At 48.5% G+C, this 22,348-nt stretch overlaps 1 protein-coding gene across 4 annotated transcripts in view; it reads left to right on the top strand.

Moving 5' to 3' along the window:
- The window catches only part of MLLT6 (MLLT6, PHD finger containing), a 1,444,709-nt gene that overhangs the window by 614,057 nt on the left and 808,304 nt on the right, over positions 1 to 22,348 (top strand). For all 4 annotated transcript variants that reach the window (XM_069634689.1, XM_069634688.1, XM_069634691.1 and 1 more), the window contains exon 6: positions 21,149 to 21,242. In XM_069634689.1, coding sequence (XP_069490790.1) covers positions 21,149 to 21,242 — 94 coding nt within the window. The remainder of the gene's footprint in view (positions 1 to 21,148; positions 21,243 to 22,348) is intronic.

The raw sequence follows: 22,348 nt of genomic DNA on the forward strand, positions 1-22,348 counted from the left end.
TGTGAGGCAAGAGATTTGCAATGGGAAAATCAGTGTGATGGGATGCGATAGTCCTGAACATAAATGTATAGGTACACCTGCATGGGGGCTCTAGGGAAATAGGTTTTGGGCAGTATGAAATTAAAGATCTGTTTTACCGCAGAGTTCTCTGACATGTTAGGAATTGCGCTGGCTAAAAACCCGGGTTGGGCATTTGAACTCAGTGTGACTGAAAAATGAGTTTTAAAAGGTTGGGGAAAGACAGCAGCAGTTGCGATGAATATCAGATGGTCAGTTTCAGGCAGGTCTTTTTTATGGTCTAGGTGCATTGTGAAGGGGAGATGCAATCTCTGTAAGTATATAGGATTCTGTTATTGAATCACAGGAGGATTCCGGCCACCTGTTAGGGTCGGCCAATTAAACCTGATGCGGGCTACTTGCAGGGCAAGGAGCACCGATAGATCATGGATTTTCAAGGTGTGGGTTGGTGTCATGTGGGCTGGAATGGTAAGTTGCATAGTTTTGAATGAAACGTGGACACCAACATGTTTGGGCAATAAAACCAGCAACAATAGATCAAAAGCAAATGTGTTTGCTCTCCTCCGTTTTACATCAAGGGAATTTTCATAGAATAGCCGTGTGCGTCACAAGTAGGGGTAAATGTTTCCAACCAGAAGGAACCTATGATAATTGAAATTGTTTGTAAGTTGTGTAACTAGGAGATGGGACTATGACCAAATATGGAAAGGCCTCAGTGAGGGGTGTGGTGTTAATATGAAACATGCAATTATAAGTTAAAGGGGATGGTGCTTAGAGGAATGTATCCATTAAGAAGTGTGGGTACTAAAGGGAAAATGGTTACATTGTATAGGTTTAACCAACCATGTGTGTGGGGTTGACTCTGTAACAAGTGTTTTAACTGTTGCAAATTGTACAAAATATGTGTTATTTGTGTGGTCCGGGGAGACAGGTTAGTTTGACTCTTTGATGTCATTTAACCCCTCCCGGCCGTTTGTACAATAAATTTGCTTTACAGACAAAGCGTGTACGTACTCTTTAAGGGTGGGCCTGCTTTTGGTTACAGTGATCAAAGGGACAATCCTACACGGGATATAACAGGAGTATCCAAGGGGGCCAGATGCCACCACCCACTGTTTGATGCTGTGTCCGAGGGCACCCTGCGGAGGATGCCGTGGCTATATACACCATGCCACATGCAGGAGGCAGGGGAACACCACACTGAAACACTTGGGTGTTACCATAGGGACCCCAGGGTAAGCCCCATATGGAAGGCGACCATCCATTATGGCACAATAGTGTTGCCAAAGGTAGAGAGGACATATGATTTTCAAACAAACCCACAATCTTGTGGTTACATTAACCCAGTCATTCATACAGAGCATGCAGAGAGAATCCGTGAGCAAGAGCTAGCTCCCGTTCATGTTGTAACATGCAGCAGAAGGTCTGTGCACCAGGTGGAAATGAGGAAAGGAGACATAGCAGGCAAAAGAGACGCTGACGTGAGAGCCTTGCTCTCTGCCTAAGAAGGGGGGAGTGAACCAAGATGGCAACCCTGATATTTAAGACCTGGGCTCATAAATCGCATTCGTGGAGGTCTGGAAATGCGCACAACTGATAGGAATGATTCTCCAACATGGGGTCTGGCATGGATTCACATGCTCATGAATATTCCCCGTCGTCAGGCTGGGAATCCTCGGTAAAGAAAAAACCAGTATCAGTTTAGTTTCTGATCTGTCTTTCGTAGTAATAACCAATCACTGATCTCTGCGTCATACTGACCACAGCCAATGACTGCCCTCTACCTAAGCCCCGCCTCTGGCAGCCATCTTCAGATTTCTACCGCACGTTCATGTGTTGGGATCCTCGTGCTATTGCTCTCGAGCGTTAGTGCTATTTTTTTCACGTTTTTTCTCAAAAACTTCATTTTTTCGGTCAAAAGAGCCTCAAGCTCCACCGACTCTCCATCCGATCAACGGGGACCCGTGTCGGATTCGTCTGCGCCCCTCAAGGGTGAAGATTTCGTCGAGCTACGCTTTTGGAGGACTCCAGAAGTTTCTCAGGCCCGGTCATGGCCCAGGAGAAGGGAAGCTCGACGCCCGGAAAGCTGTTCAGGGTCTGCCCTGGATGCCAGCTGCAGAACGTCTTCAAGGAGGACGAACACTCTTTTTGTCTTTACTGCCTACATGAGGACAAGACGCACGTGGAGAAGGACTGTGCGTTTTGCGGCAACATGTCGGAGCGGACCATGAAGGACCGCCATCAACGTTTCGCCAACTGGCTAGAAGGGAAGAGCCCGTCCGGCGAGAAGAAGAGGAAGAAATCCGAGCGGTCTTCTAAGACCTTTGAGGACGCCCCGGCGACGGGGGTCCAACATAAGGCCAAGCACCGCGAGTCCGCTGGCACCGGGAGCGCCGAACGGTCGGGCTCTACGGGCGCCAGGCAGGGCGCACCCTCCCCGGCACCATCAACCACGAGCCAACGCTCTGGGTCGGGTAAGAGGAAGGCCGAGCACCCGGCGAAGCTCCTGGAGAGGCCCCGGTCGAGCTCGAAGGCGGAGGGGGAGCGAGGCAGTGTCCCCCCCCCTCAAGGATAAGGCGGTGAGCGCACCTAAGGTGGTGAAGGCCTTAATCCATCCGGCCAAGCCCTCTATCGAAACTGTCGCGGCGGCCCTGGCTCAGCCTGTGGAGGCTACACCAGTGGTGGCGACCTCGGGGCTCAGAGTCTCCCTGCCACCTCGGAGGGAGTCCTCTTTTGTGCCCATCGATAGGACCCCCGTGAAATCCCCCGAGGGGAAGAAAAAGGGGGGGCAGGGCGTCGTCGTAGATTCGGCTTCAACCTCGGAGGAGGAGCTGGTCGAGGTCTTAAGCCACGGCCTCGGCGTGGAAGAAGACCAGCCCGTCGGGATGGATCCCGACGCAGGTGACGACGACATCGTCGAGGGTACCGACGGGGCCCCTGATCGCCCGTCGGATTCCCCTCTGCCAGCGCCGCAAGACAACTCGGCGGCCATTTTGTTGGCTATACAGTCCTTATGCTCAGAGATAAGGACGAGACTATCGTTGCCGACGGAGGAACCTCTCCCGTCGGGGGACCCAGAACCGGGACCTTCTGGTGTTCCCCCTACCAAGAAAAGAAGGATCCACCCTCCACCTCCTTTTCAGCCGTCGCGCCCCGTCCAGCCCTCCTCCCCGTCCACCCGAGGGGATGATACGGGGACTGACACGGCAGCGACGGGTACGGACGACGAGGTATACGACGAGGATGTACCGTCGTCGCCTCCCACCAGGGCTTCTCCGCCCGACGAGATTGGATCGTTCCACTCCATGATCACCAGGGCATCCGAGCTTTTCCAACTCTGCCCTGAGGAGAAGAAGAAGGAAGGTTTCCTTTATCAGCGGCGCGAGGCCAAGAGGAAGACGGTCCTCGCAGTGCCTCTATTGGACGACATTTGGGATGAGGGCGCATCGCGGCGCCGAAACGAGGCTGAGGCCGCCTCCTTCTGCATCCGTGCATCCGCCGGCAGGCGGATACGCCGGCGGCCTACACGAAGGCCATACTAAGGCCTGTTGGGTGCCTGTGCCCCCCATTCTCCACTAACTGCCTAGGGAAGAGGGCAGGAGCCCTCTCCCCCTCCCTGAAGCCGCCTCCAGTAGCCAGCGCGTCGATAAGGAGGTCCCGAGAGACCTGCCTGACCCGGTCCCGAGGCCTGCCTGACCTCCCAATGCCGGGCGCATCGCGGCGCCGAAACGAGGCTGAGGCCGCCTCCTTCTGCATCCGTGCATCCGCCGGCAGGCGGATACGCCGGCGGCCTACACGAAGGCCATACTAAGGCCTGTTGGGTGCCTGTTTGGAGCCATAGGAGCCAGGGGCCAGGAACTTTGCCCTTACTGCTCCAGGTAAGCCAACGCTGCCACCTGCCACCTGTTTCTGTGCCTGTTTTTGCCCGATTCTGCCGTCCGCCACACCCTATGCCCATCTTATTCCAGGTAACTTTCGGCCAACACTACTGCACTACTCCCAGCTACCCATTATCTCCAGCACTATGTGTGTCTATGACACCCCAGGAAATAGTAACCAAAGTGCAGAACCCGTGTGCACCACAAGACTGTTAGGTGTTACCCCACTGCATTTCTGCCTAATTGTGCTATTTGGAATCTAGGTGTTACCCCACTGCATTTTTGCCTAATTGTGCTATTTGGAATCTAGGTGTTACCCCACTGCATTTTTGCCTAATTGTGCTATTTGGGATCTAGGTGTTACCCCACTGCATTTTTGCCTAATTGTGCTATTTGGAATCTAGGTGTTACCCCACTGCATTTTTGCCTAATTGTGCTACTTGGAATCTAGGTGTTACCCCACTGCATTTTTGCCTAATTGTGCTATTTGGAATCTAGGTGTTACCCCACTGCATTTCTGCCCAATTGTGCTATTTGGAATCTAGGTGTTACCCCACTGCATTTTTGCCTAATTGTGCTACTTGGAATCTAGGTGTTACCCCACTGCATTTTTGCCTAATTGTGCTATTTGGAATCTAGGTGTTACCCCACTGCATTTCTGCCCAATTGTGCTATTTGGAATCTAGGTGTTACCCCACCGCATATTTGCTGCCTACCACTATTCCTGCACATGTTCTGTTTACAAAGCCACCTATGTCCTCCCAGAGCCCACAGAGCTCCTACCGCAATCCAAAGTTCACCCCCTGATCACAACTGAATCTAGGTGTCACTGCCCTATCCGCATACTGCACTTTTATTGCCCTGCCCGAACTGAACTGTACGTGTTTGTATTGCTTCTCGCCCTGCCTTCCCCATCTCTCAGATAACACCTACATTGCTACTCCCACTCTGCTCACATAACGCCAGCGCAGTACTGCAGAAAATGCTAATTATATTACTCATCTTCTGTGCAATGGCCACGCCCGCATCCCCAGACACGCCCATCCAGGATACTGACTCAGGAGCCCCCCCTCCCCAACCAGGCACTAGTCTCACCAACGACTCCCACACAACTAGGTACTATCCTGACCCTTCCTACCCAAGATATCACTGCAAGTCAGGACCTACAACCTTTGCCACCCACCCCTGCACTACCACCGAAAGAAACAACAAACTTCGCGCTAGACTCTCTAAACTTTATGAGCCGCCCCGAAGATTCCTGTCTGATTCCAAATGCGAAGCCAAAAGTTCCGCCAAAGGCACCACTATCCCCACAACCAAGTCAAAACCTATCATTCATACAAACATCTCGGTAAAAACGGATGTACACTCCTACAACGGAGCTCTCCTCAATACCAGATCATTGGTCGCACACGCCCTTGATATAGCAGACCTAATTATCAAAGATAAATTAGACTTTATTGCTCTAACTGAAACGTGGCTCCACAATGCAGCAGGCCCATCTCTAATGCTGGCCATCCCAGACGGCTACACTATATCTAGGCAGGACCGGGTAGGTAACCGGGGTGGTGGCATCGCCATCATATCTAAAGTAAGCTTAGCTCTCAGACTAGCCCCGACCCAAACTCTGCAATCGTGTGAATCCCTCACTGCCAAACTCCCCATAAATAATACCCAATCCCTCACTATCCACCTGATCTACAGACCACCAGGTCCACTCGGAACCTTCGAGGAAGATCTACACAACCTAATCTCTAACAATGCGAAAACCACTTCACAACTACTACTACTAGGGGACCTTAACTTAGGGTTCAACGACCCAGCAGACATACATGCCTCCACCATAGCCAATACGATCTCATCACTCGGACTCTCACAAAAAGTCAACCTACCCACCCACCTGAAGGGTAGAACCCTAGACTGGGTTGCAGATGCCAATTGTTCAGCGGTCATCTCCGCCACCACACCACTACCCTGGACCGACCATTCGCTGGTCTCATTTAACCTACTGACCCCCAGACCACCTACCACAACCGTGTCACTGCCTCACAAGAAACAAGAAAAATATCTCAATAGAAAAAATCATCCCAGCTATCCTTCCAACCCTAAACGCATTGCCAGACAATCTAGATCCCAACACACTAGTTCACGAATATAATAAAATCATGTTAACTACCTTGGACAAAATTGCCCCACTCAAACTTCGCACCAGCAAGCCAACATCCCATTTAAACAAATGGTACACACCCGAACTCAAAGCCCTCCGCCTAAAAAAGCGAAAAAGTGAAGCTGATTGGAAATCATGCCCCTCCAGTGAAAAGAAAGCCATCCTTGACACAATCTCTCGGCATTACAAAGCTGAAATCTGTTTAGCTAAACGGAATTCCTATAACATCCGCATTGCCAACTCCAACTCAAGTATGAAGGAGCTCTTTTCCATACTGAAGGAACTTGAGTCACCCATTGCCACACCCGACACCTGCACTAAGAACCAGACCTGGTGCACAGACATCCAACAAGCACTAGCAAATAAAATAAACACCTTAAAAAATAAAATTCAACTAAAAAAAGACTCCCTAAACCTCACTAACCCTCCCACATCTCCGCCCAAAGCCTCACCAAGTACACACACTAACTCATTCACCTTCTCTAAAACCACCACCCTTGAGGTCGAGAAAATCATCCTCTCTCTTAAACCATCAAACTGTAAAGGCGATATCTGCCCTGCACACATAATAAAGGACGCAGCCAGAGACCTGTCGCCCTTTATCTCTAAACTTATTAACGCTTCTTTTTCCTCAGGCAGTATCCCTTCCAACCTAAAACAATCTTGGGTGCTCCCCCTCCTCAAAAAACAGACGCTTGATCCCCTCATCCCCACCAACTACCGACCCATCACCACGGTACCCTTCCTACTGAAAATCTTGGACAAAGTTGCCTATGTCCAGATTCAAAAATACCTAGAACTACACAAGCTACTAGGCGCCAGACAATCAGGTTTCCGCCCATTACACGGCACGGAAACAGCCCTCATCGATCTGAAAACCCAAATTGATGATCTGAGGGACAAGGGCAAAACAGCACTCCTCCTCTTACTCGACCTCTCCGCGGCTTTCGACCTCGTCGACCACAAGGTCCTCTGTAGACACCTTGACTCAGCTGCTCATTTCTCCCCAGAAGCTATCAAATGGATTGAATCCTTTCTGAGTGAGAGAACTATGAGAGTCTTCTCCCCTTCAGCAGCAGCAAACCCCACTCCTATCACTTGCGGAGTCCCGCAGGGCTCATGCGTCTCCCCCACACTATATAACATCTTCACCAAACCCCTGTTCGATGATTTGGACCATCTGGGTGTCACCTACACTAACTATGCTGATGACACTCAGATTCTCCTCCCACTTTCAGGGGATCACAGTAAGGACAGAGAGTTGGTGAATAGGGTATATCTCATCATTCAGGCATGGATGGCATCTCATGGTCTATGCCTGAATGATGACAAAACAGAGCTCATCATCTTAGGTACCCCTGCTAATATCAAGAAACTAGGCCTTGAATATGCCGAATTCAACATAGATGGCAATCTCCTCAGAGTATCCAGGGAAGTAAAAACCCTTGGCTTTTATCTGGATGCCACTATGTCATTTACTAAACAGGTCAACTCACTAGCATCTACCACTGCGTACACGTGCAAATTAATAAGGGCAGGCAGACCATTCCTATCCAATGACAGCTGCCTGATCCTGGCAAGAGCACTCATACTATCTAGGCTTGATTATTGTAATGCCCTCTATAGCGGTGCCAACAAAGCCATTATCCACAGGCTTCAAATCTTACAGAACAATGCCTTGAGAGCTGCCCTCGGCATTAATAAGAGAGATCATATCTCTACCACCAGACGCCAACAGAAATGGCTCTCCACAGACAACAAAATCAAACTAAAGTTGGCCTCCCTAACCCATAAAGCCCTCAACAATGCCGCCCCCAGTTATCTGATGGACAAGGTAAAGAGAAAGTCCTCCATCCGACAAACAAGAACCACCAATTCCAACTGTCTGATAATTCCCAGATTCAAACTCTCCACCATTGGCGGGAACAGCTTCCCGGTGAAAGCTGCCACGCTCTGGAACTCTCTGCCACACAACCTAAGAGCCGACCAACCATACTTGCACTTTAGAAGACACCTCATCAGTCACCTTAACACCAACAACCCTTGTATTTAGCTGCACTTTCTACACCCATGTATAGATAGTGACACTTTTGTTCGTGATTCTGCCCTCGCCTCTAACAGCCCTGCACACATCTGTACACTTACCTCCTGTATAGATATTGTCTTTTATGCTTAAAGATTTGTATACCTCTTATTCCTGTAATCCTGAATATTTTTATTTCAGGATTACCCGCCTCTAACAGCCCTGTACATATCTGTATATCTACCCCTGCATAGATATTGACTTTGTATGCATGAAGATTTGTATATTTCTTACCCTTGTAATTCTGATTATTTTTATTACTACTTCAAAGTGTATTTTTCTGCAACATTGTAAGCTTCGAATTATCTTTTGCCTGCGCCCTGTTGCCCCTGGGTAAGGTGCGCCATACAAATAAATAAACAAACAAACAAACAAACACACCCTCCTCAAGAACCCTTCCACGACGCCAGCTAGAAGAGACCGGTACGAGAAGAAGTACCGGGTCCCGGACACGGCCCCCCTGTGCCTCCGGGCGCAGCCTACCCCGGACTCCGTCGTCTCCGCGGCGGCCAGGAAGAAAGCGGGGGGGTGCGGCCTCCACATCGACTTCCCCACCGGACGGCGAGGGAAAGAAATTGGACGCTATGGGACGCAGAGTCATCTCGTCTGCAGCGACGACGATTAAAGCGGCCAACGCCTTGGCTATCGTGGCCCGCTACGACAGGGAGCTCTGGTACAAACTGGCTCCCCTGCTGGACTTCCTGCCGGACGATAAGAGGGCAGAGGCCCTGGAGATCCTGCAGGAAGGTGAGGTGGCTTCGGACCACGCCATTACCGTTGCGACGGACATCGCCGACACTGGGTTCCGCCAGTTGGGCAACGGCGTTTGCCTTAGGCGGCGTGGATGGCTCAAGGCTACGGACTTCCGTCAAGACGTTCAGACCAGAGTCCTGGACATGCCCTTCGATGGGAACAACCTGTTTGGGAAAACAGTGGACGATTCCCTTCAGGCCATTAAAGCGGACACTGAGACGGCCCGGGCCCTTGGAGTTCTGCAACAACGATGGACGCCCTTTCGGAGCAGCGGAGGCAAGGGCGCCTTCAAAGGTTCCGGCGGCGGTTTCTCCACCTACCGTCAAGCGGCCCGCTCGTCGTCTCAGGAGGCCTACAGAGGACAAGGCAAGTCTGGCGGACCCCGCCGTCGTCGCCAAGGAGGTCAAGGCGGCAAAGCCTCGTCGAAGCAGGATTGAACCGGCCGTGGGGTCGGGCCCCCACCGAAGCACCCCGGTGGGAGGCCGGCTGGCGAGCTTCGTCAGCGTGTGGGAGTCCATCTCCACTGACCGTTGGGTGCTGGACGCCTTGGCCCGGGGCCACGCGCTCGAGTTTCAAAGAAGGTGTCCGCGCGTCCCCCCCGTGGCCAGGAAAGAACTTCACGTCCCTCAACTTCTCCTGGAGGTAAAGGCGATGCTCAGGAAGGGCGCCATCGAACTCGTCCCAAAGAGGCTTCGGGGCTCCGGAGTTTACTCGAGATACTTCCTCGTGAAGAAGAAGACGGGGGGATGGCGCCCCATCCTGGACCTGCGACGTCTGAACAAGTTCATCAAGGCGCAGAAGTTCCGGATGGTCACCCTCCAGCACGTCCTGGGTCAGCTGGAGGAAGGAGACTTCCTGTCGTCGTTGGATTTGGAGGATGCCTACTTCCATATTCCCATCCTAAAGGGGCACCGAAAATTCCTCAGGTTTGTGGTCCAAGGGCGTCATTACCAGTTCAAAGCCCTCCCCTTCGGACTACGGTCGGCACCCAGGGTATTCACCAAGTGCCTCGCACCGGTGGCGGCGCAGCTGCGCCGTGAGGGGGTCCACGTCTACCCCTACCTGGACGACTGGCTCATCCGAGCCAAGACGAGGGAGCTCGCCGTGGTTCACACGGCAAGGACCGTCCAACTTCTCACGGACCTGGGATTCTCCGTGAACTACGCCAAATCCCACCTGGTACCCGCGCAAGACGCTCTGTTTCTGGGAGCGAGGCTCAACACAGTGTCCCTTCTGGCCTCCCCGTCGGAGGAGAGGACCAGGACCATCCTGGGCAAGGTGCAGCGGATGTTGGTGGCCGACGCGGCCAAGGTGAGGTCCATCAAGTCCCTCCTCGGAATGATGTCTTCCTGCATCTACCTCATTCCCATGTGCAGGCTCCGGATGCGCCCGTTGATCGAGCAAGACGTAGCTCAGAGTGCTCCAGGTAAGCCATACCTTTGCACAAAGCGACGCGAAGTAAGATCGCGTATAGATCAATAGCAGCTAATTACTCGGAGGAGATAACACATTTGTTCTCCCCACACTAGGCAGTGCTTCATAGAGAAACACCACACGCGGACAGCACGCGTGGGTTGCATACTGATACACAGGTTAGTGAAATGTTCAACTAGCCACAGGTATTCTCACACAATATAGCACGACAATCAACACTCTGGCACAATAAGCACACGCCGCCTAACTTTACCTCTAAGCACCATAGTCACCAAAAAGGCTTAATCGGCAATTTTAGTACGCAGTTGATTAGTCCCATTAATTGTTTGAATTATAGAGCAATATCATTATCTGTGCAAATATTGTATTTTTACTGTCTACAATCATGTATGCTTACTTGTTTGTTTTTTCTCCTCTCTCCCATCTCACTTTTTTGTTAAATATTTGTTTGTCCTTGTGGGCGCCCTGTTTGTTTATTATGATTGTTTTGTTTATTATGATTGTTTTGGTTATTAATTCTTGAATATCTGGTTGTTACACATGATGTATGGAACAATTATTAATTTAAACATTGTAAACCTTCTAAATCCACCTATAATGCATTATTATGTGTGTAGTACTAACCTGGCTCTGACGAAGGATACAATCCGAAATGCATTAGCCAGATGGGTTTTCTGTTTTGCCTCAATTGAGATAATTAGCTTTTTTGGTGAAGTTTAACCAATTAAGCACAATTTTTTATGAGCTTTATAAACACAGCAATTGAAAAATCAAAAAATATACACATCTGTGAATTACGATTGAAGTTGGATTTTATTAACTGAATAACGATCACAAAAGAAATCGATTAACCCTTAGTGGGAATCAAGGGTGTGCGGCCCACACCGAAGGCACTTTTGCCTCGGTCTCTTTTTCTCCATGTTCATTTTCTGTGCCCAACACGGTGGCACATGATAGTGGGCTGCACCCCATTAATATATTTATTAACAAAATAACATTCCATTGAAAACGAAATACACTATTAAGAAAGTAAGCTGTGCACTCTCGCCCCTCTCTCTTATCAATATTTTCACTTCCGTGTAACTATTTGAGAGGAAGCACGCGATTATGTCCTATGAAGAAATTGAAAAACTAACGGACACGAGAGCAACAACTCTAGGTTTCTCAACAGAAGAGGCAAACGCAATCCTAGGCCTAATTAAGGAAACCAGCAGCACACTAAAGGATGCAGATCCTAACAGAAGGATAAAACAACTTGAATACACCATTCGAAAAACAATTAACCGAAAATTGCACGCAGTGACATTAGGCCGTTATTACAAGGCACAAAGGATCCCTAGAGGTTTACGAATTGGACTTAAACCGACTTTATGCAAAGAAAGCAAGGAATTTGTACACAAATGGGAGCAGATTCTTAATAAATGCTCTTTGGACTTAATTCTACTCACGATCAAAGAGCTCTCTATGAACATACAGAATCTAGAACAAGAGATACAGATTTTATCTGTTGAAATCACAGATCTTACAAGCAAAGATTCATTGGATGAGATATTAGCAGATATCAACACAAGATTAGAGGGATATAAAACTGATTTGGAAGCAAGAAAAATAAGGAAGTTTAGGCGTGACACGTTTGACTATTTGAGAGACGAAGTTTATACGTGGGCGGACAGATTTCAAAATCAACCTCAGAGGCCACACAATCCCAACCGGAACTCAGAAAACAGCAGTTCAGACACAGATTCTAACAGAGACGAACAGACTGCACAACCTCAACAACAAAGAGCGGAAGGAGACAGTGGTCATAACAGAGCTACCCCGAGTACCAGCGCATCAACATCACGACAAACGTCTTTTTTAGACAACCGAGAAGGAAGAAACGAACGAGGAGGGGCAAGAGGAAGGGGCACCGGAGTCCAAACAAGATTTCAAGCACGAGCAACCTAGTGGTCAACATTTCAAACAGAATACTAACTAAACAGGAAGAAGAGGTGTTACAGAAAGGTTTGAAATTTGTACCGACTTATAATACCAATTTATTCAACACTAAGGTAGAGCTTCACAAATTGACTAGAAAGCTCAAACTCAAAGTTTTCTTTGCGGAATTGGAAAATACTAATTCTTCACCAGAACCATCAGAATTAGTAGAATTCAAACCAAAAAGTACCTTCTCTCCTCCAATTAATGTACCAGCAATCGACATTTTTGAAAAAATGGTTATAACAGATCTTAAAAAGATCAAATATGGAATGACAAAGAACAGAAACCTCAGCAGAGGGGAAATGTCAATTGTTCAGAACCTATACTCTGATGAAAAAATAACTATTAGACCAGCAGATAAAGGGGGTGCATTGGTATTATTAAACACCTCAGATTACGAAAATGAATGTAAAAGACAACTGGACAATCATAATGTTTATGCCAAAATAGATCACGACCCGACTATGGGAATATTAAAAGATCTAGATGAACTTGTTACAAAAGCAGAAGAAAGAGAGATGATAACACATAAGACAAAGGCCTTTCTATTGAACTTAAAACCAAACATTCCTCATTTTTACTTGCTGCCTAAAATCCATAAAAGTCTTAATAATCCACCTGGAAGACCGATAGTAGCAGCCACAGGAGGGATTTTACAACCACTAGGAACATACATAGACTATTTTTTGAACCCTTTAATACAGAAGACATCCACGTATGTGAAAGACAGTACACACTTTCTGAACATCATAGAAGGAGTCCAACTTACAGAGAACGACATATTTTTCACCATAGATGTGGTTAACCTCTACACAAGCATTCCACATGACTTGGGACAGGAAGCGGTAGAGTGGCTCCTGTTACAGGAGAACGATATAGGAGCAGTGAAAGAATTCATCTTATCACTACTCTCTTTTATCGCAATGAATTCATATTTCGAATATAAGAATGAATTTTACATCCAAACTTCCGGAACAGCCATGGGAGCAACAATGGCACCAGCTTACGCTAATGCGTTTATGTACCAATTCGAGACGACCCATATCTTGCAAAAACCTGAATGGCAGAACAAATTGAAAACATGGGTGCGTTATATAGATGATATATTCGGTATTTGGCAAGGCACAAGAGAAGAACTTAATGAGTTTACAAGTTATATCAACAATATAGACCCGCGTATTCAGTTCACCTCAGAAATTGGCAATCCAGGAATCCATTATCTGGATATCCTGGTGAACGTAAACAACCAACAAATCACTACCTCTTTGTTTACAAAACCTACAGACAGGAACAATCTATTACACCGTATGAGTTTCCATCCACAAAACACTCTGAAGAATTTACCTTATGGTCAAATGTTGCGATTAAAAAGAATTATCAGTGATGACAGAGAGTACGAACAAGAACTTGAAAAACTAAGCAAAAAACTTAAAGATAGGGGATACCCGAATGAAGATCTACAGACAGCAAAAGAAAAGGTACAAAAAATAACAAGAACCAGCACTCTAGCACCAAAGGACAAAAAGCAATCCCCATCACTTGTATATGTGTCTAAATATTCATCCCAAAGTATGCAGATCAAAAGATGTATAAATAAACATTGGACAATACTTAAAAATGACGAAAGAACTAAGAATCTCTTCTTAGAGACCCCAACGTTTGCTTATCAAAGATCCAGCAACCTTAGGGATTATCTAGTTAACACAAGAGATACCAGAACCAAAAGGATCAAACCAAAAAAGACGGGAACATTTCCATGTTTAAATTGCAGTAATTGCAATAACATTATTAAAGGAGGAGTGGTTCCCCATCCATACACGGGAGAAAAGATCATGATAAAAAGCTATGGCACCTGCAATACCGAAAACTGCATTTACTGCATACGTTGCCCATGTGGACTTTACTATGTAGGTGAAACAGGGCGTAAACTGAGAATTCGGATGAATGAACATAAATCATGTATACGCAATAAGAACATCAATTCAGCCGTAGCAAGACACTTTAATGCAAAGCAACATAATATCTCTCAAGTCAAGTTCCAAATTTTGGAAACCCTGGAAATGACAAGCATATATGCTGATTTGAAAAAAAGAAGGCAACAAAGAGACGCCTATTGGATAGATCGTCTCGATTCCTTGGCACCACGAGGGCTCAACGAGGAATTTGATCTCAACTGCTTTTTGTAATGATGTCACTATTTGTTCACCGTGCAATATCAATAATGAACATGCTAAATTGTCTCATGCTCATGCAATAAGTATAAATCACTACTCGATTTGAAAACACTGTTGCTTTCTGCTATAACCATTTGTTGTAAACATTTATTATTTATTAGTTTGTATTTTCCTTTGTTGATGTATACTAGACAGTATATCTTTACGCTATATGACCTTACATTAATGGCCAATTAGCCAATTAGCCATGAGGTACACGACGATACTATCAGAACATACATGTGCTAGAGGTACAACTTAAATACACAGATGATATGAAGCTTTAATATCTTTACATGTGCAATTAATATCCTAACATTCACATCCCTTACATTTGCCATTTATATTTCACACTCTATGCCACTTATGTCCCAGTATTGCCTCTACCAATATGGCCGACTTGGTTATACACAAACGGCCATTTTGTTTAGATAACGTTGCCCAGGGCAACGACACGAACCGCGAGTCTCAGACGCTGTTCGGAGTTGATCGAGCAAGACGTAGCTCAGAGTGCTCCAGGTAAGCCATACCTTTGCACAAAGCGACGCGAAGTAAGATCGCGTATAGATCAATAGCAGCTAATTACTCGGAGGAGATAACACATTTGTTCTCCCCACACTAGGCAGTGCTTCATAGAGAAACACCACACGCGGACGGCACGCGTGGGTTGCATACTGATAAACAGGTTAGTGAAATGTTCAACTAGCCACAGGTATTCTCACACAATATAGCACGACAATCAACACTCTGGCACAATAAGCACACGCCGCCTAACTTTACCTCTAAGCACCATAGTCACCAAAAAGGCTTAATCGGCAATTTTAGTACGCAGTTGATTAGTCCCATTAATTGTTTGAATTATAGAGCAATATCATTATCTGTGCAAATATTGTATTTTTACTGTCTACAATCATGTATGCTTACTTGTTTGTTTTTTCTCCTCTCTCCCATCTCACTTTTTTGTTAAATATTTGTTTGTCCTTGTGGGCGCCCTGTTTGTTTATTATGATTGTTTTGTTTATTATGATTGTTTTGGTTATTAATTCTTGAATATCTGGTTGTTACACATGATGTATGGAACAATTATTAATTTAAACATTGTAAACCTTCTAAATCCACCTATAATGCATTATTATGTGTGTAGTACTAACCTGGCTCTGACGAAGGATACAATCCGAAATGCATTAGCCAGATGGGTTTTCTGTTTTGCCTCAATTGAGATAATTAGCTTTTTTGGTGAAGTTTAACCAATTAAGCACAATTTTTTATGAGCTTTATAAACACAGCAATTGAAAAATCAAAAAATATACACATCTGTGAATTACGATTGAAGTTGGATTTTATTAACTGAATAACGATCACAAAAGAAATCGATTAACCCTTAGTGGGAATCAAGGGTGTGCGGCCCACACCGAAGGCACTTTTGCCTCGGTCTCTTTTTCTCCGTGGCTTCGGACCACGCCATTACCGTTGCGACGGACATCGCCGACACTGGGTTCCGCCAGTTGGGCAACGGCGTTTGCCTTAGGCGGCGTGGATGGCTCAAGGCTACGGACTTCCGTCAAGACGTTCAGACCAGAGTCCTGGACATGCCCTTCGATGGGAACAACCTGTTTGGGAAAACAGTGGACGATTCCCTTCAGGCCATTAAAGCGGACACTGAGACGGCCCGGGCCCTTGGAGTTCTGCAACAACGATGGACGCCCTTTCGGAGCAGCGGAGGCAAGGGCGCCTTCAAAGGTTCCGGCGGCGGTTTCTCCACCTACCGTCAAGCGGCCCGCTCGTCGTCTCAGGAGGCCTACAGAGGACAAGGCAAGTCTGGCGGACCCCGCCGTCGTCGCCAAGGAGGTCAAGGCGGCAAAGCCTCGTCGAAGCAGGATTGAACCGGCCGTGGGGTCGGGCCCCCACCGAAGCACCCCGGTGGGAGGCCGGCTGGCGAGCTTCGTCAGCGTGTGGGAGTCCATCTCCACTGACCATTGGGTGCTGGACGCCTTGGCCCGGGGCCACGCGCTCGAGTTTCAAAGAAGGTGTCCGCGCGTCCCCCCCGTGGCCAGGAAAGAACTTCACGTCCCTCAACTTCTCCTGGAGGTAAAGGCGATGCTCAGGAAGGGCGCCATCGAACTCGTCCCAAAGAGGCTTCGGGGCTCCGGAGTTTACTCGAGATACTTCCTCGTGAAGAAGAAGACGGGGGGATGGCGCCCCATCCTGGACCTGCGACGTCTGAACAAGTTCATCAAGGCGCAGAAGTTCCGGATGGTCACCCTCCAGCACGTCCTGGGTCAGCTGGAGGAAGGAGACTTCCTGTCGTCGTTGGATTTGGAGGATGCCTACTTCCATATTCCCATCCTAAAGGGGCACCGAAAATTCCTCAGGTTTGTGGTCCAAGGGCGTCATTACCAGTTCAAAGCCCTCCCCTTCGGACTACGGTCGGCACCCAGGGTATTCACCAAGTGCCTCGCACCGGTGGCGGCGCAGCTGCGCCGTGAGGGGGTCCACGTCTACCCCTACCTGGACGACTGGCTCATCCGAGCCAAGACGAGGGAGCTCGCCGTGGTTCACACGGCAAGGACCGTCCAACTTCTCACGGACCTGGGATTCTCCGTGAACTACGCCAAATCCCACCTGGTACCCGCGCAAGACGCTCTGTTTCTGGGAGCGAGGCTCAACACAGTGTCCCTTCTGGCCTCCCCGTCGGAGGAGAGGACCAGGACCATCCTGGGCAAGGTGCAGCGGATGTTGGTGGCCGACGCGGCCAAGGTGAGGTCCATCAAGTCCCTCCTCGGAATGATGTCTTCCTGCATCTACCTCATTCCCATGTGCAGGCTCCGGATGCGCCCGTTGCAGGAGTTCCTGGACGCGCGCTGGATCCAAACGACGGGCAGCTTCGAGGAAAGGATCACACTCGACGAGAGTTTCCGACGAGCGATCCGGTGGTGGGGCACCCGCGCGCATCTGACGGCGGGCATGGACTTCCAGACCCCAGCCCACCAGGAGACAGTGACCAGGGATGCCTCCCTGGAAGGGTGGAGAGCGCACACCGGAAATCTGCACGCAAGAGGCCTTTGGCACCCGACGGAGAAATCCCTACATATCAACGTCCTGGAGCTCTGTGCAGTGTTTTGGGCCCTCAGGTCCTTCCTTCCGTCCCTCAAGGGCAAGGTGGTGAGGATCTTCACCGACAACACCACCACCATGTTTTACATCAGGAAACAGGGCGGAACCAGGTCCCCAGCACTGTCCAAGGAGGCGCAGGACCTGTGGCATTGGGCCGTCGCCCAAAGGATATTTCTGGTGCCGTTTCATCTGGCAGGGATAAAAAACACCATCGACGACTCACTCAGCAGGGAGCTGCGCTCGTGCCACGAGTGGGAGCTACGGCAGGATCTAGTGGATCGCCTCTTCCGACGGTGGGGCACACCCCAGATCGACCTATTCGCGACGGCGACGAACTCCAAGTGCCGGAGGTTCGCCAGCAGGTTTCCCCAGGTGAGGAGCATGGGCGATGCTTTCTCGTTCCCCTGGGAGGGCCTGTTCCTCTGCGCGTTCCCTCCTTTGCCACTGCTAATCCGGCTCGTCAACCAGCTCAAGAGGTCACGGTGCAGGATGATCCTCGTCGCACCTGTGTGGCCGAGGCAGATATGGTTCCCGGACCTTCTGGACTTGTCAGCGTCCCCGCCAATCAAGCTGCCGGTGGACGCGGATCTACTCTCCAGGGAAGGAGGCGCCATCCTCCACCACGACCCGAAATCGCTGAACTTGCAGGCCTGGCTCCTGCAGCGCTAGAGTTTGGAGGATACGACATACCGGCCGACTGCAGAGAGGTTCTTGCAAAGGCCAGGGCGTCCTCGACTCTTAAATGCTACGGGCACAAATGGAAGAGGTTCTCTGTCTGGTGCCACGCACAGAAGATTAACCCTCTACGGATTACGGCTCCCCAAGTACTGCCGTACCTGCTGACGCTGGCCAAAGCTGGACTGGCACACGCGTCCATCAAGATTCATCTTGCTGCGATCTCCCGATACACCAGAACCACAGGGCGGACGTCCTTGTGGTCTCATCGTCTGGTGAAAGAGTTCATGAAGGGACTGTTCAGATCGTTCCCGCCGGTGAAGGCTCCGGCCCCGGCGTGGGAGCTCAACGTTTTGCTGACCAAGCTCATGGGACCTCCGTTCGAGCCTCTGCACTCGGCTCCGTTGAAATTTCTGTCGTGGAAAACAGCGTTTCTTGTGGCCATCACCTCCGCACGACGAGTGGGAGAGATCCAGGCCCTTTCCTGCAAGGCCCCGTACTTGACTTTTCACGACACGAGGGTAGTGCTCAGGACGCACACCTCCTTCATGCCCAAGGTACCGTCGGACTTCCATCTCAACGAACCCTTGGTGTTGCCTGTGTTCTTCCCGTCGCCTTCGTCGCCGGCTGAGAGGACTTTGCACTCGCTGGATGTGGCTAGAGCGCTGAAGTTCTACGTAGACCGCACGAAGTGTTTTCGGAAGACGTCACAACTCTTTGTGAACTTTGGACCTGTCAATCAGGGGAAGGCTCTCTCGAAGGCTTCCATTTCCAGATGGCTCTCCGGCTGTATCATGTACTGTCACCGGTTGGCAAACCGACCGCTGCCTGGCCGTCCGAGAGCCCATTCCACCAGAGCGATCGCAGCTACCACGGCGTTCCTATCTGGTGTGCCCCTGCTGGACATATGCAGGGCTGCTACGTGGAGGTCGACGCACACCTTCACGAAATTCTACTGCGTCGACCGGGATTCCAGGGAGGAGTCCAGGGTCGGCCAAGCAGTGCTGCGCAACCTGTTCGCCTGAGGTGAGCCTGGTGAGGAGGTAAGATGCTTAATGTTGAGTTTGATGTAATGCTTAATGTTGAGCCTTTGCCACCTCCCGTGGTTGTGCATGTGTGTACTGCTATGTATTCTTTATTCATGAGCATGTGAATCCATGCCAGACCCCTTGCTGGAGAAGGAACAAGTTACTTACCTGTAACTGTTGTTCTCCAGCATGGGTCTGGCATGGATTCAAATGCGAACCCTCCCGCCTACCCCTCTGCGGCTCTTCACTTGGTCATACTGCCACTTCACGTGCTTCCAAATCTGAAGATGGCTGCCAGAGGCGGGGCTTAGGTAGAGGGCAGTCATTGGCTGTGGTCAGTATGACGCAGAGATCAGTGATTGGTTATTACTACGAAAGACAGATCAGAAACGAAACTGATACTGGTTTTTTCTTTACCGAGGATTCCCAGCCTGACGACGGGGAATATTCATGAGCATGTGAATCCATGCCAGACCCATGCTGGAGAACAACAGTTACAGGTAAGTAACTTGTTCCTAAGTCTTGCTTAGTCAATCTAAAGATGAAAATACTTCCCTTGTTAAAGTTACAATTACTGGTCATCCATGACACAAAAAAGGGAGAAGAAGAGGTGGGAGGCTGGAGAAAGGTGAGAGAGAGGCGTTTGTAAAAGGTAAGGAAGTTAAGTATATTGACCATGAGGCGGTGGAGAACTGTAAGGATGAGGAGGGGATAAAGAAATTGATGGAAGGCAGAGCAATAGAGGAAGTAAGGTGGTTGGAGAGTGGATACAGGAAGTGGAAGGAGGAAGGTGGAACAACATAAGAAGGGTGGAGGTTAGAATAAGAAGGGAAACACAGGCGAGAAAATGAGGAAGGTGGACTATTATAGGGAATTAAGTGGTTGATGAAAAGTTTGAATAGAAGGAGAAAGAGATTAAGGGGAGAGGTTGAGTAGTAGGTGAGGAGCAGTCAGGAGGGCAAAGAGAAGAAGGAGTTTGACGTAGTGACAGGAGAGGGGGCACACCCTACGCTAAAGGGGTGTGAGAGGAAGAGTGGAGGTATGAGTCTATGGTGAGGTATCAACAAGGTCGAGACAGGGAGAGAAACTGAAGTGACACACCATTAGGTATGAGGTTGTTGTAAATTGTCACAGAGGCAGAAAAGGGTGAACTGGGAGAAACTAGAGACGGGCACCAGTGAGAGGGAGGTTGAGAGAATCTCCAGCCACAGGGGGGCTTCTGGTTACCAAAATTTCACCATCAGCTCTGGGATTGATATAGGCCTCACCAGCCCTATGGTTGCACTGCCAAGCCTACCGACCAACAACCTGGGGGGATGGAGGAAGGAAATTAGTTGCGATCCAACAAAAGACAGGAGAGGAAGCCAAAGTACAACCTGAGACAAGAAAGAAGTGCTGCGGACAAACAAACTCAACAGAGACTGAGTGTCTAAACCAACCTGGCCGTCTGGGAGGAGCCTGGAGGACTGACTGGAACAGGCATTTGGTGTCTGAATTTGGGAGAACCCAACTTGTTTGTGGAAAATACTTTTTGCTTACACTTTAATGTTAAAACCCAGAATAAACATATCTGTTGCCACATACTTCTGTGTCTACACCTCATTGACTCTTAATCTTTGCTATATTTCGTAAGTTTGTAGTATGGCAAGAGTGAAAACCAAGGCAAGTTGAACGCATATACCTGAATCAGCCTATTTGTCCCTTATGCATTTTCTTTGTGTCCCACCACAAAACAATGAAATGTTTGCTTTGCTGGAACACGGCATTGTTCTCCTAGTTTATATAGTTCTCTGTTTTCTCATCAGTGCCCAGTCAGCAGGGCTCTTATGTGAGGAAGAAGCCTTGGAAGCGGACAATGTGAAGTACATTGGCTACTGCAAGTACCACTTTACTAAAATGGTGAGCAAAGCATTATTCACGGTGCTGAAAATCAAACCTCCAAACTATTGACTCAATCATCTAAGGTCATCATTGTCTATTCACTGTCAACACACTTTTCTAAGCCCTTCCATAAGTGCTGTACAACATCCAAGTAGTCAAAGTATCAAACATTATAAGTTGCTCCCTTCAAAGATAAATGCAATGAAATAGGGGACTGATATATAACTTACTGTAGGGGAAGAGTATTTATTTGCCCATAACTGCTGACTGATCATATTTACTTGGAAGGTTGCACTCGTGTGAGCTTCTCGGCTACATTTCATACAAGTATTATGGGAAGGAGCCCAAGGTTAAGGCATGACCTTACAACTAGTCACTGGATAGGGAAGAGTAACCTTTAAATAACCTTCACCAAACTAAAGGTTTATATGCTGAGATGACACTTTGTTGCACTCTCCAACTCCTCTCTACCCACAGAGTACATGGAGAAATCAGAGCAATCCCCTGTAAAACAATCCAGGGACTGCAAACCGTTGCAGCCCCCACATTCATGCATTTAGTAGGCCTCCCAGAGATAAGACGTCCAGTTCCAAATCCAGCAACCATTTCCTCTTCTCAGAGTAGAGTAAATATTTGAACAAGAGCCTTATCCTAACCTATTCTTGTGCCTGCAAGCACCACCTGCCTAACCTAACTCTGAAAAAGCTGAAGCTCACAGAGCACAATGCATGTAAACATTGCTAAGCCTATAGATGTTACCTGGCTGATTAATGGTTTGACTCCAGCCATATATTTCCTCGACTCACTGACTTTTCTGCACCTAGAAAGTGTCTGGGAAAGTCTGACCTTATAGGCCTATATGAAGTGTTTATTCTGTATCAACACAATGCCTGAACGATTCACAGTGTTGCCCTCCACTATTGAAAATGCTTACAAACACTGCCGATTCAATAGCCACAAGAACTTAGTAGAACCAGAGCCTTACCTTCCAATATAATTGTTGCCTGAAAATGTCTATTCTACGTTTACTATACTTGGCAGTACCCAAACCTTCACTCGGTTGTGAATAATACTGCTAGCTCTGCCTATCCTATAGGTAGCACTAGTAGAACATCATATTCAGA

This window comes from Ambystoma mexicanum, chromosome 13 (genome assembly GCF_040938575.1).
Source record: "Ambystoma mexicanum isolate Mex_15411 chromosome 13, UKY_AmexF1_1, whole genome shotgun sequence".
In the NCBI taxonomy this organism is placed as follows: Eukaryota; Metazoa; Chordata; class Amphibia; order Caudata; family Ambystomatidae; genus Ambystoma; species Ambystoma mexicanum.